The sequence below is a fragment of the Panulirus ornatus genome, chromosome 7, assembly GCF_036320965.1.
Source record: "Panulirus ornatus isolate Po-2019 chromosome 7, ASM3632096v1, whole genome shotgun sequence".
Taxonomy (NCBI): Eukaryota; Metazoa; Arthropoda; class Malacostraca; order Decapoda; family Palinuridae; genus Panulirus; species Panulirus ornatus.
Genome location: NC_092230.1, coordinates 28,163,567 through 28,180,198, shown reverse-complemented (window position 1 = coordinate 28,180,198; position 16,632 = coordinate 28,163,567). Strand labels below are relative to the sequence as shown.

The 16,632-nt window shown below is 40.2% G+C and overlaps 1 protein-coding gene across 6 annotated transcripts in view; it reads left to right on the top strand.

Moving 5' to 3' along the window:
• The window catches only part of LOC139749470 (ubiquitin carboxyl-terminal hydrolase 37-like), a 68,178-nt gene that overhangs the window by 36,872 nt on the left and 14,674 nt on the right, over positions 1 to 16,632 (top strand). For all 6 annotated transcript variants that reach the window (XM_071663375.1, XM_071663376.1, XM_071663373.1 and 3 more), the window contains 2 exons: positions 4,643 to 4,820; positions 12,297 to 12,434. In XM_071663375.1, coding sequence (XP_071519476.1) covers positions 4,643 to 4,820; positions 12,297 to 12,434 — 316 coding nt within the window. The remainder of the gene's footprint in view (positions 1 to 4,642; positions 4,821 to 12,296; positions 12,435 to 16,632) is intronic.

Sequence of the window (16,632 nt, the reverse complement as noted above, 5' to 3'; positions counted from 1 at the left end):
TCTGTAATTTGAACTCTCACCATTATCCCCTTTGCCTTTGTCCAATGGCACTATGCATGCATTCTGCCAATCCTCAGGCACTTCACCATGAAGCATACATGCATTGAATATCCTCACCAACCAGTCAACAACACAGTCACCCCCTTTTTTGATAAATTCCACAGCAATACCCTCCAAACCCGCTGCCTTGCCGGCTGTCATCATCCACAAAGCGTTAACTACCTCTTCTCTGTTTCCCAAATCATTCTCCCTGACCCTTTCACATTGCACACCACCTCGACCAAAACATACTATATCTGCCACTCTGTCATCAAACACATTCAATATACCTCCAAAATACTCACTTGTTCTTCTCACTTCACCATTACTTATTACCTCCCCATTAGCCCCCTTCACTGATGTTCCCATTTGTTGTCTTGTTTTATGCACTTTCTTTACCTCCTTCCAAAACATCTTTTTATTCTCCTTAAAATTTGACAATACTCTCTCCCCAACTTTCATTTGCCCTCTTTTTCACCTCCTGCACCTTTCTCTTGACCTCCTGCCTCTTTCTTTTATACATCTCCCAGTCTTTTGCACTATTTTCTCATGCTACAGGCATCTTTTGCGCAAGCCTTCCCTGCTTCCCTAAATACATCCCATTCCTCCTCCATTCCTTTTATGTCATTTGCTCTCACCTTTTTCCACTCTGCACTCAATCTTTAATGGTACTTCCTCACACAAGTCTCCTTTCCAAGCTCACTACTCTCATCACTCTCTTCACCCCAACGTGCTCTCTTCTTTTCTAAAATGTTCTACAAATCTTCACCTTCGCCTCCACAAGATAATGATCCGACATCCCTCCAGTTGTGCCCCACTGTGCACATAAACATCCAAAAGTCTCTCTTTCACGTGCCTATCAATTAAAACATTATTTTTATTTTTTTTTTTATTATACTTTGTCGCTGTCTCCCGCGTTTGCGAGGTAGCGCAAGGAAACAGACGAAAGAAATGGCCCAACCCCCCCCCATACACATGTATATACATACGTCCACACACGCAAATATACATACCTACACAGCTTTCCATGGTTTACCCCAGACGCTTCACATGCCTTGCTTCAATCCACTGACAGCACGTCAACCCCGGTATACCACATCGCTCCAATTCACTCTATTCCTTGCCCTCCTTTCACCCTCCTGCATGTTTAGGCCCCGATCACACAAAATCTTTTTCACTCCATCTTTCCACCTCCAATTTGGTCTCCCTCTTCTCCTTGTTCCCTCCACCTCCAACACATATATCCTCTTGGTCAATCTTTCCTCACTCATCCTCTCCATGTGCCCAAACCACTTCAAAACACCCTCTTCTGCTCTCTCAACCACGCTCTTTTTATTTCCACACATCTCTCTTACCCTTACGTTACTCACTCAATCAAACCACCTCACACCACACATTGTCCTCAAACATCTCATTTCCAGCACATCCATCCTCCTACGCACAACTCTATCCATAGCCCACGCCTCGCAACCATACAACATTGTTGGAACCACTATTCCTTCAAACATACCCATTTTTGCTTTCCGAGATAATGTTCTCGATTTCCACACATTCTTCAAGGCCCCCAGGATTTTCGCCCCCTCCCCCACCCTATGATCCACTTCCGCTTCCATGGTTCCATCCGCTGCCAGATCCACTCCCAGATATCTAAAACACTTCACTTCCTCCAGTTTTTCTCCATTCAAACTCACCTCCCAATTGACTTGACCCTCAACCCTACTGTACCTAATAACCTTGCTCTTATTCACATTTACTCTTAACTTTCTTCTTCCACACACTTTTCCAAACTCAGTCACCAGCTTCTGCAGTTTCTCACATGAATCAGCCACCAGCGCTGTATCATCAGCGAACAACAACTGACTCACTTCCCAAGCTCTCTCATCCCCAACAGACTTCATACTTACCCCTCTTTCCAAAACTCTTGCATTTACCTCCCTAACAACCCCATCCATAAACAAATTAAACAACCATGGAGACATCACACACCCCTGCCGCAAACCTACATTCACTGAGAACCAATCACTTTCCTCTCTTCCTACATGTACACATGCCTTACATCCTCGATAAAAACTTTTCACTGCTTCTAACAACTTTCCTCCCACACCATATATTCTTAATACCTTCCACAGAGCATCTCTATCAACTCTATCATATGCCTTCTCCAGATCCATAAATGCTACATACAAATCCATTTGCTTTTCTAAGTATTTCTCACATACATTCTTCAAAGCAAACACCTGATCCACACATCCTCTACCACTTCTGAAACCACACTGCTCTTCCCCAATCTGATGCTCTGTACATGCCTTCACCCTCTCAATCAATACCCTCCCATATAATTTACCAGGAATACTCAACAAACTTATACCTCTGTAATTTGAGCACTCACTCTTATCCCCTTTGCCTTTGTACAATGGCACTATGCACGCATTCCGCCAATCCTCAGGCACCTCACCATGAGTTATTTTTATTATTTGTTATTATTATTATTATTTTTGATACTTGGGGATAGGGAAGAAAGATTGTTAATATTATTATTATTTTTGATACTTGGGGATAGGGGAGAAAGAATATTTCCCTCATATTCAATTCTCCTCATGTCGTAGAAGGTAACTAGGTGGTGCGAACAGGGTCTGGTAACCCTCCCCTTTTTGTATTACATTTTTTAAAAGCTGGGGTAGAAGTCAGACAAGGAGTGCTTATCCTTGCAGACGACTGGAAAGTGTTTGAAGGTATGTGGATGTAACCAAGATGAGAATCATGAAGAGATAGTAAGTATGTGAGGAAAGGATGTTCTAACTCTATGAAACAATGCTCAAGAGTTGGTGAGGATATTCAATGTATGTATGGTTCATGGTGAAGTGCCTGAGGAGTAAAGTTGGGGTTTAGTGTAGAGCGATAGCTAAGGAAGTGAAACCCAGACTGAGGTGGGTAGAGAGTGGAATATGAGAAATGGGTAATTAGTAGTGCTTATGCACTTGGCCATGAAAGAACTGTAGGAGCAAGGCAAGTGTTTGAGAGGAGCTTAGTGAATGTTTCAGGAGTTTTGGTGTGAGAGATCAAGTATTAGTGATGGATGCTTGTAATGCAAAAGTGGGTAATTAGGCAGTTAAGGGTATATTTAGGGAGCAGAGGGTATTGAGTAAGGTGAATGGCAATGGTGAACTGATTGTGGAGATGTGCTGAAAAAGGACTGGTGATTAGGAATACCTGGTTTAAAAAGAGTCATATATAGATTTATATGGAGTTGGAAACATGGTAACTGGGTATTATTGATCACATTCTTATTGATAGGCATGCAAAAGATGGACTTCTGGTTGTGGATGTGCCTAGAGGAGTGACTGGGAGGGATGTTTGATCATTACCTGGTGGAGACAAAGATACAGATCAGTTGAGGCTTTTGGGAAAGAGAAAATGATGAGGGTAAAAAGAGAGTGGTGAAGGTAAGTGAACTTGGAAAAGAGGCTTCTGTGAAGAAATACCAGCAGAAATTGAATGTAGAATGGCAAAAGATGAGAGTTAATGAAGATAGGAGAATGGATGAAGAATGATAGGCATTTAGGGAAGGAGCTCTGGCATGAGAGAGAGAAATGTGTGGGATATGGAAGGTGGTACGTGAGCATATTAGAAAGGGTTGTGGGTCATGGGATGACCACGTTGCCTGTGAGAGAGAAAAAGAAGTCTATGGGCAGTACTTATAGGGGTGGAGTGCCAGTAATTGGGAAATGTACAAGAGAAATCAGGAGGATGTTAATAGAAAGGTGTGGGGTGTGCTGAAATGGTTTGGGCATATGCAGAGAATGAGTGAGGAGAGGTTGACAAATAGGATATATGTGTCTGAAGGGGAGGGTACAAGAAGGAGACTGAAGTGAATAAGGTTTTGAGTGCTAGGGACTTTAATTTGCAGGAGAGTATAAGACATACGGGATAGAGCGAATTGGAATAATGTGGTATAAAGGGGGTGGCGTGCTGACAGTAGACTGAACTAGGGCACCTACAGCAGCCTAGGGGAACCTTGGAATGGTCTGTGGAGACTGATTGTGGATAAGGGGCCTTGTAATTGATGCATTATGCATGACAGCTAGAGAATAGATGAGACTGAATGATGCATTTCTTCAACTGTTCTTGGCATTGCTCTCCTTACACCTGCTAATATCACTCTTAGTCTAGAAATAGTCACATTTCACTTGTTATTCTTCCCCAGTTTATTCACCAATTAATACATATGATGAAAAGTGGTCCTCCTTATCACCTACGTCATCTGGTAATCTGTGTATTTTCTGTGGGATTACTCTACACAGTTTGCAAGGTTGAGGGACGTGAACTTACATTGGTAATTCTAATGTTACTGGAGAGAGCAGAATTTTTTCCCATGCTTGCCTAGTGACAGAAAATACCTATGTAGACTTCTAATAGTATAGTAAGTTTTGCTGGTTACATAAATGTTGGAAAGTTAGAACCCATGGATGTCAGCTGCTAACCTCTAAGAGAATGTCTATTGATGTCAGTCCCGGTTTAAAGTAGAGAGAGAGTGTCCAATAAACTTTAGTTGCCATGCTTACGTATAAATTCTTTTACCATAAGATTAATTGTATCTTCACAGTTATGCAATACCACGAACACCAAAGCAAGCAACACTTACAGTACGTAACTTGTCTTCTGAGTTGAATATGTGTGATGAGAAGAAAGAGATGGAGGAGCTGCCATGCCTTACCAGTCCAGCCAAGCCATCAGGAAGTGTCACTGCAACTTTAGCTAATAAAGAAGATGAGGAACTGCAGGTATTTGTAGACTTGTACCTTAGCCAATATTGATGTAATTGCAGAGGTTGTAGGAATTTGTTAGGAAGACTGTTTCTTACAGATAGTAAGCTGATGACCTAATAGGTAGAATTTTGTGTTCTACTTGTGTTTCTTATGATGTAATATATGTAATAATTTGTAAAAAAAAAAAAAGTTTATATATAAAGCACCCACTGTGAGGCAAAGACTTGAATGCTGAGAATTGTAATGCAAAGTTCTTTCATCATTTTGTATTTGTGTATCATTATTTGCCTTGCTTTCATTTCCATAGGGTGGATCACATATATTCAGCTTTACAAATTAGCAGTGTAATTCCTACCCCATGATCATGTTAAAGTGAAACATGAACATGCACATTTATGTGGGTTTATTCTATGTTGCACACTAAGCTAATTCAAGTGAGACACAACCTTTTGAATTCATATTCAATTATTGGTACATTTCAGGAATATCCATAAAGAGAACTGCTTATTCTATGGTTGAGTGAGTATCCTCTTAAGTTATGAGGAATGAGGCTAGGGTCTTTCAAACTGAGGTAATGAACATCATTTTACAAGAAAGTAGGGAAATAGATGTATAGGTGAAATATAGGTTCTAACTTTATTTTTTATTTCCACACATCTCTCTTACCCTTACGTTACTTACTCGATCAAACCACCTCACACCACTCATTGTCCTCAAACATCTCATTTCCAGCACATCCATCCTCCTGTGCACAACTCTATCCATAGCCCACGCCTCGCAACCATACAACATTGTTGGAACCACTATTCCTTCAAACATACCCATTTTTGCTTTCCGAGAGAGCTTGGGAAGTGAGTCAGTTGTTGTTCACTGATGATACAGCGCTGGTGGCTGATTCATGTGAGAAACTGCAGAAGCTGGTGACTGAGTTTGGTAAAGTGTGTGAAATAAGAAAGTTGAGAGTAAATGTGAATAAGAGCAAGGTTATTAGGTACAGTAGGGTTGAGGGTCAAGTCAATTGGGAGGTAAGTTTGAATGGAGAAAAACTGGAGGAAGTAAAGTGTTTTAGATATCTGGGAGTGGATCTGGCAGCGGATGGAACTATGGAAGCGGAAGTGGATCATAGGGTGGGGGAGGGGGCGAAAATCCTGGGAGCCTTGAAGAATGTGTGGAAGTCGAGAACATTATCTCAGAAAGCAAAAATGGGTATGTTTGAAGGAATAGCGGTTCCAACAATGTTGTATGGTTGCAAGGCGTGGGCTATGGAGGGAGTTGTGCGCAGGAGGGTGGATGTGCTGGAAATGAGATGTTTGAGGACAATGTGTGGTGTGAGGTGGTTTGATCGAGTAAGTAACGTAAGGGTAAGAGAGATGTGTGGAAATAAAAAGAGCGTGGTTGAGAGAGCAGAAGAGGGTGTTTTGAAATGGTTTGGGCACATGGAGAGAATGAGTGAGGAAAGATTGACCAAGAGGATATATGTGTCGGAGGTGGAGGGAACGAGAAGTGGGAGACCAAATTGGAGGTGGAAAGATGGAGTGAAAAAGATTTTGTGTGATCGGGGCCTGAACATGCAGGAGGGTGAAAGGAGGGCAAGGAATAGAGTGAATTGGATCGATGTGGTATATCGGGGTTGACGTGCTGTCAGTGGATTGAATCAGGGCATGTGAAGCGTCTGGGATAAACCATGGAAAGCTGTGTAGGTATGTATATTTGCGTGTGTGGACGTATGTATGTGCATGTGTGTGGGGGTGGGTTTTGCCATTTCTTTCGTCTGTTTCCTTGCGCTACCTCGCAAACGCGGGAGACCGGGAAAAAAAAAAACTTTATATAGATTATTCTTAAGATAAAGTACTGCCGTTTTAAAAGAAAAATATTCGTAAAGGTTTTTAAAGTACTTGTAATTATGATTACTGATTTTATTCTTTTACATTGGGGTCTGGTTGTAGATAAGAGGCTTTACTTTTGGTGCGTAACATATGGATTTGTGTGTGGCCTTTATGGATTTGGAGAAAGCATATGATAGGGTTGATAGAGATGCCTTGTGGAAAGTCTTAAGAATTTCTGGTGAGGAAGGAAACTACTAGAAGCAGTAAGAAGTTTTTATTGTGTGTAATCATGTTGAAGATGTAGGAAGAGAGGAGGATGAATAGTTCCAAGTGAAGGTTGGTCTGTGGCAAGAATGTGTTATGTCACCATGATTGTTTGATTTGCTTATGATGGGGTGTAAAGGGAGGTAAATGGAGTGATGGGTGAGTATGCAGTATGTAGGGGATGAGAGGGCCTGGTAAGTAAGTCATTTGTTGTTTGCTGATGATATAGCACTGGTTGTGGATTCAGTAGATTTGAGTGAGAAACTGCAAAAGTTGGTGTCAGTTTTGAAGTGTGTGTGAATGGAAGTTTAGAGTAAATGCGAATAAAAGCAAGGTTATTTGTTTAAGCAGGATTGAGGGACATTAATTGGGATATGAGTTAGAATGGAGAAAACTAAGAGGAAGTGACTTATTTTAGATGCCTGGGAGTCTTGGAAGAGACATGGCAGTGAATGGAACCATGAAAGTGAAAATAAGTCATAGGTTGGGTGAGAAAGGCAATGGTTCTGGGCGCACTGTGGAAAGAGAGAACATTAACTTTGAAGGCAAAACACATATGTTTGAAGGTACAATAGTCCCAACAATAGTATATGGATGCGAGGCATGAGCTATAGATAAGGATGTACGAAGGAGAGTGGATGTGTTGGAAATGAAATGTTTGAGGACCTGTGGTGTGAGGCAGTTTGATCCAGTAAGTAATGAAAGGGTAAGAGAAAGGTGTGGTAATGAAAAGAATGTGGTTGAGAGAGCTGAAAAGGGTATGCTGAAATGGTTTGGACATATGGAGAGAATGAGTGAGGAAAAGTTGACAAAGAGGATGTTATTTATTTGTTTATTTATGTATTTATTGTACTTAAGTGCCATCTCCCGCATTAGCAAGGTAGTGAAGGAAACAGATGAAAGAATGTCCCAAACCCACCCACATACACATGTATATACATAAACGTGCACACATGCACATATACATACCTATACATTTCAATGTATACATATACTTACACAGACATATACATTTATACACATGTACATATTCATACTTGCTGCTTTCATCCATTCCCGTTGCCATCCCACCACATGTGGAATAGGACCCCCTTCCCCCCACGTGTGCGCGAGGTAGCGCTAGAAAAAGACAACGAAGGCCACATTCGTTTACACTCAGTCTCAAGCTGTTGTGTAATGCACCGAAACCACAGCTCCCTTTCCACATCCAGGCCCCATAAAACTTCCCATGGCTTACCCCAGATGCTTCACATGCCCTGGTTCAATCCATTGACAGCACATCGGCCCCGGTATACCACATCGTTCCAGTTCACTCTATTCCTTGCACGCCTTACACCCTCCTGTATGTTCAGGCCCCAATCGCTTGAAATCTTTTTCACTCCATCCTTCCACCTCCAATTTGGTCTCCCGCTTTACCTTGTTTCCTCCACCTCTTTGTCAATCTTTCCTCATAAATTCTTTCCATGTGACCAAACCATTTCACCACACCTTCAACCACACTCTTTTTATTTCCACACATCTCTCTTACCCTTTCATTACTGACTCGATCAAACCACCTCACACCACAAACATTTCATTTCTAATACATCCACCCTCCTCCACACAACCCTATCTATAGCCCATGCCTTGCAACCATATAACATTGTTGGAACCACTATTCCTTCAAACATACCCATTTTTGCTCTTGGAGATAACATTCTTGCCTTCCACCTTGTACCCTCTCAATCAGTACCCTCCCATATAAATTCCCAGGAATACTCGACGAACTGATACCTCAGTAATTTGAACACTCACCTTTATCCCCTTTGGCCTTGTACAGTGGCACTATGCATGCATTCCACCAATCCTGAGGCACTTCACCATGAACAATACATACATTGAATATCCTTACCAACCAATCAACAACACAGTTATCCTCTTTTTTTTTTAATAAATTCCACAGCAATACTATCCAAACCCCCGCCTTGCTGGCTTTCATCTTCCGCAAAGCTTTCACTACCTCTCTCTGTTTACCAAACCATTCTCCCTGATCTGTCAAAAATGGAAGGAACAGGGAGAATGGGGAGACCAAATTGGAGATGGAAGGATGGAGTTAAATAGATTTTGAGCGATCAGGGGTTGAACATGCAGGATGGTGAAATGCGTGAAAGGGATGGAGTGAATTGGAACAATGTAGTATACTGATGTGCTGTCGGTGGACTGAACCAGGGAAGTTAAAGCATTTGTGGTAAACCATAGAACGGTCTGTGGGGCCTGGTTTTGAATAGGAAGCTGTGGTTTCAGTGCATTGCACATGACAACTCATGTATGGATGTCAGTGGATGAAGCCTATCTTTGTCTTTTCTTGGTGCTGCTTTGCTAATGTGGGAAATGGTGATGAGGCATAAAAAAAGAAAAAAAATATAAAAGGCTAGATGTAGCCCTCACTGAGATATATTTGGGCCTGTGTCTAATAATGCTCTAAGTTTAAAATCACATGAAGGAACTGATATATCAAAAATGTCAAAAGGGTATAAGATTAAATGGCATAGAGACTGTTAAAGCAGTGTAGTTTGAAGTTGAGTATGTGAAAAAACTTTTGATGGTGCATAACTTTACTTTCCAGATAAAAGCACTTGACAAGAATTTAACAAGACCCTTTTGCAGATATAATGTGAGGGACCCTCCTCCTCCTCCTCCTCCTCCTCCTCCTCCTCCTCCTTCTCCTTGTGCTGCTTGAAACAAATTAAGCATCTTGGTGTAGGGTACTTTAATCAGCCACACTTACATATGGAAATCTTGTATCATGGGGTTGCCCTGGAGTGTCTTACCACATTGTACACCTGAGCCGGCTGAATATTCAGTAGTGATGAAAGGAAACAAAATTATTCAGGGTACATCCTAAGCCAGATCAGAGGGTATACAGAGATTCACATTCAGAATCTCATAGCTCTGGTATTTGTTTTCACAGCTTGCCAAAATTGACACTGTCAGTCAGAACCATTTAGGAATCCAGTGTTGAGGCTTTGGGTTTAGGAAATTATATGTATGGATTTTTTCAGACACAGTCCGAGATTTAGGGATAGTTTATTAGATGATCCTTTCCATTGTATTCATCATTCTTGTCAAGACAGTATCATTTCAATTGGTAAATATTTCCAATCTTTCATTATAGATTGGCTTTTCTGAGATTTCCAGAGCCCTGTGTTTTGAATTCTTTAAAGACCTCCAATCTTTCATTAGAGATTTGTTCTTCTGAGATTTCCGAAGCTCTGTTTTGAATTTGTGTTTAGTCTTTTTCAGGATATACCAAGGCTAGGAATGCTGTTGTTGCATACAAGAGTGCCTCTGTGTAGGTTTAGATGTGCCTTACTTGATCTTCTTGGAATAAGCTTCTCTGATCCTTCTTCGTTGAGGAGACTGGTTACCTTCCCAAAGCAGCATCAATGGGAGTTGTTGGAAATTCTAGAAGCATCACATTCATTAGGTTTTTCCGGTGATATAATGCCGTAGCATCTCCAGATAAAAACTTTTCATGATAGCTTTAGCTTAGGGTGTAAAAGAATCAGTGAGAAATTGCAGAAATTGGGTTTTGGAGGCGTTAATCATAACAAGGTTCTCTTTGTCTGTTTGAGATACCCTGTTCAGGTTTATAGAAGTTTTGTTATATTGGGATGCAGATTGAGTGAGGGAAGATGGAGCAGATCTACAGAAGTGGATTAATGTATTGTTGAATCTTTAGCATATGATTATGCTGGTGATCTATTTGAAAAAGAAAGTTGTTGATAAAAAGGAAGAGTTTAGGAGACAAGACAGAACTAGTTATGAGGGACACCACTGTTGGTAGGGAAAGGGGGACAGGTTGATCCATCTACAATTATACAGACAGATCAGCCAAAGAGGAAGCTAAACTGGAGGGAGGGTGCATGGAGATGATACCCCAATGATATACCTTGTTAAAAGCTTTTGATATATCAAGAAGTTCTACATAAGATTCTCAGAGTTTTGTTCTGGGTCCATTAATCTTCTTGATATTTGTAAATGACTCTGCTGAAGGTATGGACTACCTGAATATGTATATAGGTGATACAAAGGCCATAAGGGAAATGAAAATTGTGGAGGAATGTAGCACCTTAAACTGGGACCTTGACAAACCAAAGTTGGTTTTCTTCATGGTTGATGAAAGTCAATATGAGTAAATGTAAAGTAATGAGGATGGGTCACAGTGAAAGAAGTCCTTGATATGATTATGATCTAGCTGGAAACAAACTGCAGGAATCTCTGTGAGTAAGACTTGGGGATGGACATTGTTCCTTCTGTGCTGCCAGAGACCCACCTTGAGGATGATTAAGGAAACCCACTGTCTTGTGGCATTCAGGTTCATGGGCAAAGAAGTATTCAGTAAGCTGTTCATATTGTAAATAAGGAAGGCCAGAACTAGAATATACTTCTCATGTTTGGTCAGTCCCCTAATGAAGCACAAAGAGCTACTATGGAAGAGCAACAAAGGTGTTACTAGAATTAAGAGAGCTGAGTTACAGGGAAAGACCTGAGGCCATATATTTGCCCATCTTGAAAATGAAAAGAGTGAGGGTTAACCTAATCACAATATTTGTGGATCCTAAAGATTTTCTCACAAGGCTTACCTGGAGGAGAAATAGCTTTACATTCTTCAAAATTTACTTTTCTGTTCAGTGGGGTATGTGAAAATCATCAAGGATTCCAGTTTAATTTCCTCTTGAATGACTTTTTTGTGGGTAACAGCTGCAAATTATGTTTAGGTTCATGCTGTGGGTTTTAGAATGTAAACGTTTTGCAGGCATTTGCTAGCTTTGACATGGAAATAGTAGATTAACAGCTCAGTCTTTTCTGTTGTGAGCAAAAAAACAAGATAAGACATGGGTGTTGCCATTCAGTTATTGAAAAATTGCCTTTTACTGTAATTGAAATCCATAGCAGGTATTGTTTTTGAAGTCTTTTATGACTGTCTGCATTGGCTACCATTTTGAACAGAAATTGGACAGGTTCATACCCAGTTTAATATATTTTTTCTTTTGCTTTTACTGTGAAACTCACATATATACTTTCCAATTTTTACCAATTCGCTTAACTAGAAGTAATGCGCTGAGGCATATTCAATATTCACAGCCCTTTAGGCTTAGTTTCTCTTTAGTGACTATTTGTAACCATTCCTTTCACATACAGGTTGCTAACAAAAGTTATCCTCTCAGTCCAGTGCCATCATTCAGGAATGTAACGAATTGTTATTTGGATTTTTTGAGAAGATACAGGTTACACAAATATGCATAATTGTGGTAGACATATTGTTGAAAAAACAGGAGTAATATAGATATTCAGTTTTTACAGAGGACCTGTTATTAAATATACTAAAAAAACTGATTTAGGTTTCACATGCTTTTAGGAGGTTATGCGTCGCAGTATGGATGATGTTGGTGGTGCTCGAGAGGAAGATGATATCCAGCAGGCTATTCGCTTGTCACTTCAAGAGTCAGGCATGAGCTACACACAGGAGAATCAGGGAAATGGTGCTAAATCCCAAGTAAGTACAATAGACTTGTAATTTTGCTTTTTACATTGCACCCAAGTTGGTCAGATTCCTTTCCCAAGATTAAGATATAAGTAAGAGCTGCACATACATACCTATGTGTGCAGGCATGGTTTCAGAGGCACACCTGCACGTATGTTTGTGTGCAGAAAGTCCAAAAACACACACACAAGCCTCGGTGTTGTGGTTAGCATTGCTGATTGTAAGTCAGCACGGGTTCACCTGGGATCAGGTTCACTTGGGTTTGAATCCCTGGTGCAACATTCATCCCACTGCTAATCCTCGCTTCTCATCTTCCCACTAGGGCTGGTTGATAATTGGTTACTTGGCTTAGGGTGTGATGTGTGCATGTGTTCATGCACATATAGAAATAAAATATGTATGACATAAACAAGGTTAGGAGGTGTGGCAACTTGAGTGTGATATTTTCCCCCTGTAATGTACAAATAGTAATAACATACACACATGAGTACTTGTATGGCCTCTGGTAAAGGAATGAACAAAGACCAGTTAGGTATAACTAAATCATCAGAAAAGAGATGAGGAAATGAAAGAAGAACCACAAGAGAACAGATCTATGAAGATACTATGGGAAATAGTTTTGAAGCAAGACAGAAGATAACATGATTGGAGCAAGAATTAAAGAAACTGAGGAATCATTTTGATATTATGAAGGGTATCATTAGATTAGATAGGGACTCCGGGATCTGACTATATACAAAATCAAAGAAAAGAAGGTGAAGTCATTGAAAAGCAAATAATGGTTGATGGGTCTTTTCTAGCTGTATTAGAGCCTGTTCATTAGCAGAATGGACTAAAAGGTGTGCAGAGTCTTTTGACTTTAGTGGCAGGGAGGTGCAGAGGAGCAGTATCAGCATCTATTCAATTAGAGGAAAGGACTAAAGAACTTACAGAATCTACAGACATTAGTGAGCAGGGAGGTGCAGACAGAGCAATATCAACATTTGTTCAGTTAGAGTAAAGGACTAAAACAAGAATTTATTGATGATTGTGAGCATGAAGGAGCAGAGGGAGCAATATGGGGATCTGTTCAGTTAGAGGAAAGGACTAAAGAATATAAAAAAATCTACTGACAATAATAGGCATGATGGAGCAGAAGGCACAATATCAGCAGCTGCTCAGTTAGAGGAGAACAAAATCTATTGACTGGTAGGCAGGAGGGTTTAGAAAATGAGCAATTTCTGCAAAAGATCAATGGACACTTAGCATGAAGATGAGTAAATTGGAAAATTGACCCAGGATCATAAAGTTTTTTCTGCCATATCTCATTTTTGGAAGGTAGCATCAAAAGCTACATCGTGTTGATTAGCCAACGTTAGTCTCTGACTATTTCTAAAATCTTTCTTATAGCCAGTAAGCACTGGTCCTGTATGCTCTGTACTTTCCTAATTTTTCCATCAAGCTGCCCATAAACATTTTTCACTGCTCCTTTATAATTGTGTATATTTTTCCTTTAATTGCTTAATATCCTATGTATCTGTTTGTATCACTGCAATCAACAAACAAAGATTATGTTTATTATTATACTTTATCGCTGTCTCCCGCGTTAGCGAGGTAGCGCATGGAAACAGACGAAAGAATGGTCCAACCCACCCACATACACATGTATGTACATTCAAGTCCACACACGCACATATACATACCCATACATTTCAACATATAAATATATATACATTTTATTTATTATACTTTGTTGCTGTCTCCCGTGTTAGCGAGGTAACGCAAGGAAACAGATGAAAGCATGGCCCAACCCACCCAAATACACATGTGTATACATACACGTCCACACTCGCACATATACGTACCTCTACATTTCAACGTATACATATATATACATACACAGACATATACATATATACACAGAGGTTGGCATATCCACATTGAAAAATCTAGGTGAAAAGTGAGTGGTACCCAAATTAGGATAATTAGTTTTGTGGGATGTCGATAGATGTAAATCACTGATTATATTTTACTTTGGAATTCTAACACCAGATAATGAAGAAAGGGTAAAGAAGTAGGAAATACTAATTAAAATATTTTTGAAGGCAATTTCAGGGTAAAAGAAAGGAGAATAATTGATGGTTTTAATCAAGACATTAAGGGGTGACCATTTATGGCTGTGTTTGACTTGGAGTGAACTAGCCAGGAGGTACTTTGGAATGTTAAGAAATTTAAAAGCAAAGTGAATTCAGTGGGATAACCATGAAATGTGATTAATCAAAGTGAGAGAGAAGGAAGGGTAAAGAATACTGTTAGAAGACAAAAACTAGATATGCTAAATGAGACAAGAGGACGGAGCAGCCCAGCTGGCACTGCAGAGAGGGCAGGAGTAATTGGAAAGAGTAATTGTAGGGAAGAATGCATAGTATTGTTATTTATATTTATTTATTTTGCTTTATTGCTGCCTTCCGCGTTAGGGAGGTAGCGCAAGGAAACAGACGAAAGAATGGCCCAACCCACCCACGTACACATGTATATACATACACGTCCACACACGCAAATATACATACCTATACATCTCAATGTACACATATATATACACACACAGACATACATATATACACGTACATAATTTATGCTGTCTGCCTTTATTTATTCCCATCGCCACCTCGCCACACATGGAATAACAACCCCCTCCCCCCTCATGTGTGCAAGGTAGCGCTAGGAAAAGACAACAAAGGCCCCATTCGTTCACACTCAGTCTCTAGCTAAGGCCCCATTCGTTCACACTCAGTCTCTAGCTGTCATGTAATAATGCACCGAAACCACAGCTCCCTTTCCACATCCAGGCCCCACAGAACTTTCCATGGTTTACCCCAGACGCTTCACATGCCCTGGTTCAATCCTTTGACAGCACGTCGACCCCGGTATACCACATCGTTCCAATTCACTCTATTCCTTGCACGCCTTTCACCCTCCTGCATGTTCAGGCCCCGATCACTCAAAATCTTTTTCTTTCCATCTTTCCACCTCCAATTTGGTCTCCCACTTCTCCTCGTTCCCTCCACCTCTGACACATATATCCTCTTGGTCAATCTTTCCTCACTCATTCTCTCCATGTGACCAAACCATTTCAAAACACCCTCTTCTGCTTTCTCATGTAATCCTACAAAGAATTGAATGGATCCAGAGCAAACTTAAAATGATAACAGTGAGGGAACAATCAGTATGGTAAATGAAGCAGTAAAATGCCCAGTTCTTGGAGATGGCAAATTACTGATAGTGGGGGATTTCAGTTATGGAGAGATAGACATGGAGAATGTAGGTTCTCATTGTGATGAAATCATGGAGAGACAGGTTGTTCAGTGTCTTCTGGAAAATTTCTTGTTCTGGCATGTCAGTGAAAACACAAAGATGTGAGGGACTGTTACACCATTTTTACTAGAACCTATTATCACATATACTAGCATGAATATTCAGATTATTATATAAAACCCCACTTGGAAAAGTAATTATGGAATGCTTATGTTTGATTATTTGGTAATTTTTTGAAGTTAGAATAGAAGAGGTGAGACAAGACTTAAAGAAAAGAACTTAACAGTTTCTCTGGTAACACTAAGTTGGGAATTGGAGTTCAGAAGCCAGGAAGATATCAAAATCAAAAACCTATGATAATGATAATGGTGGTACTCTCATCAGCTAGCATTTTCAAGGTATGAGAGAGCAAGGAATAACCATGGCTGGATAAGAAATGAAGAACAGAGAAATTTTGAAAAGAGTATTTTGGACAGATCATGAAAAAATACACATATCAGAGGAGCTTTCTCAAAATGGGTTGAGGTCACCAGTGGAGTTCTTCAAGGATCTGTTCTGTGATCATTATCCTCATAAATTGTAGGAGTGACTTGCCTGAAGGTTTGGACTCCTACCTGAATATGATTATAGATGATTCAGAGGGCTTGAGGGAAGTAAAAAAGCATGGAAGATTGCACCAAGTTACAATGGAACCTAGACAGACTTAAAGCTGTTTTGGTATATGGTTGATGAAATTTAGCCTGAGTAAATGTGAAGTAATGAGGATGGATCACAGTGAAAGAAAACCCTGATATGAATATCACTGCAGGAAATAAGCTATGGGCATCTTTGTGTGAGAAAGACATGAGAGTGGATTTCCTTCTTTGGAGAACAGCTGGTACCAACTGTGTTTGCAAATGTTAGAATTGCATTCAAG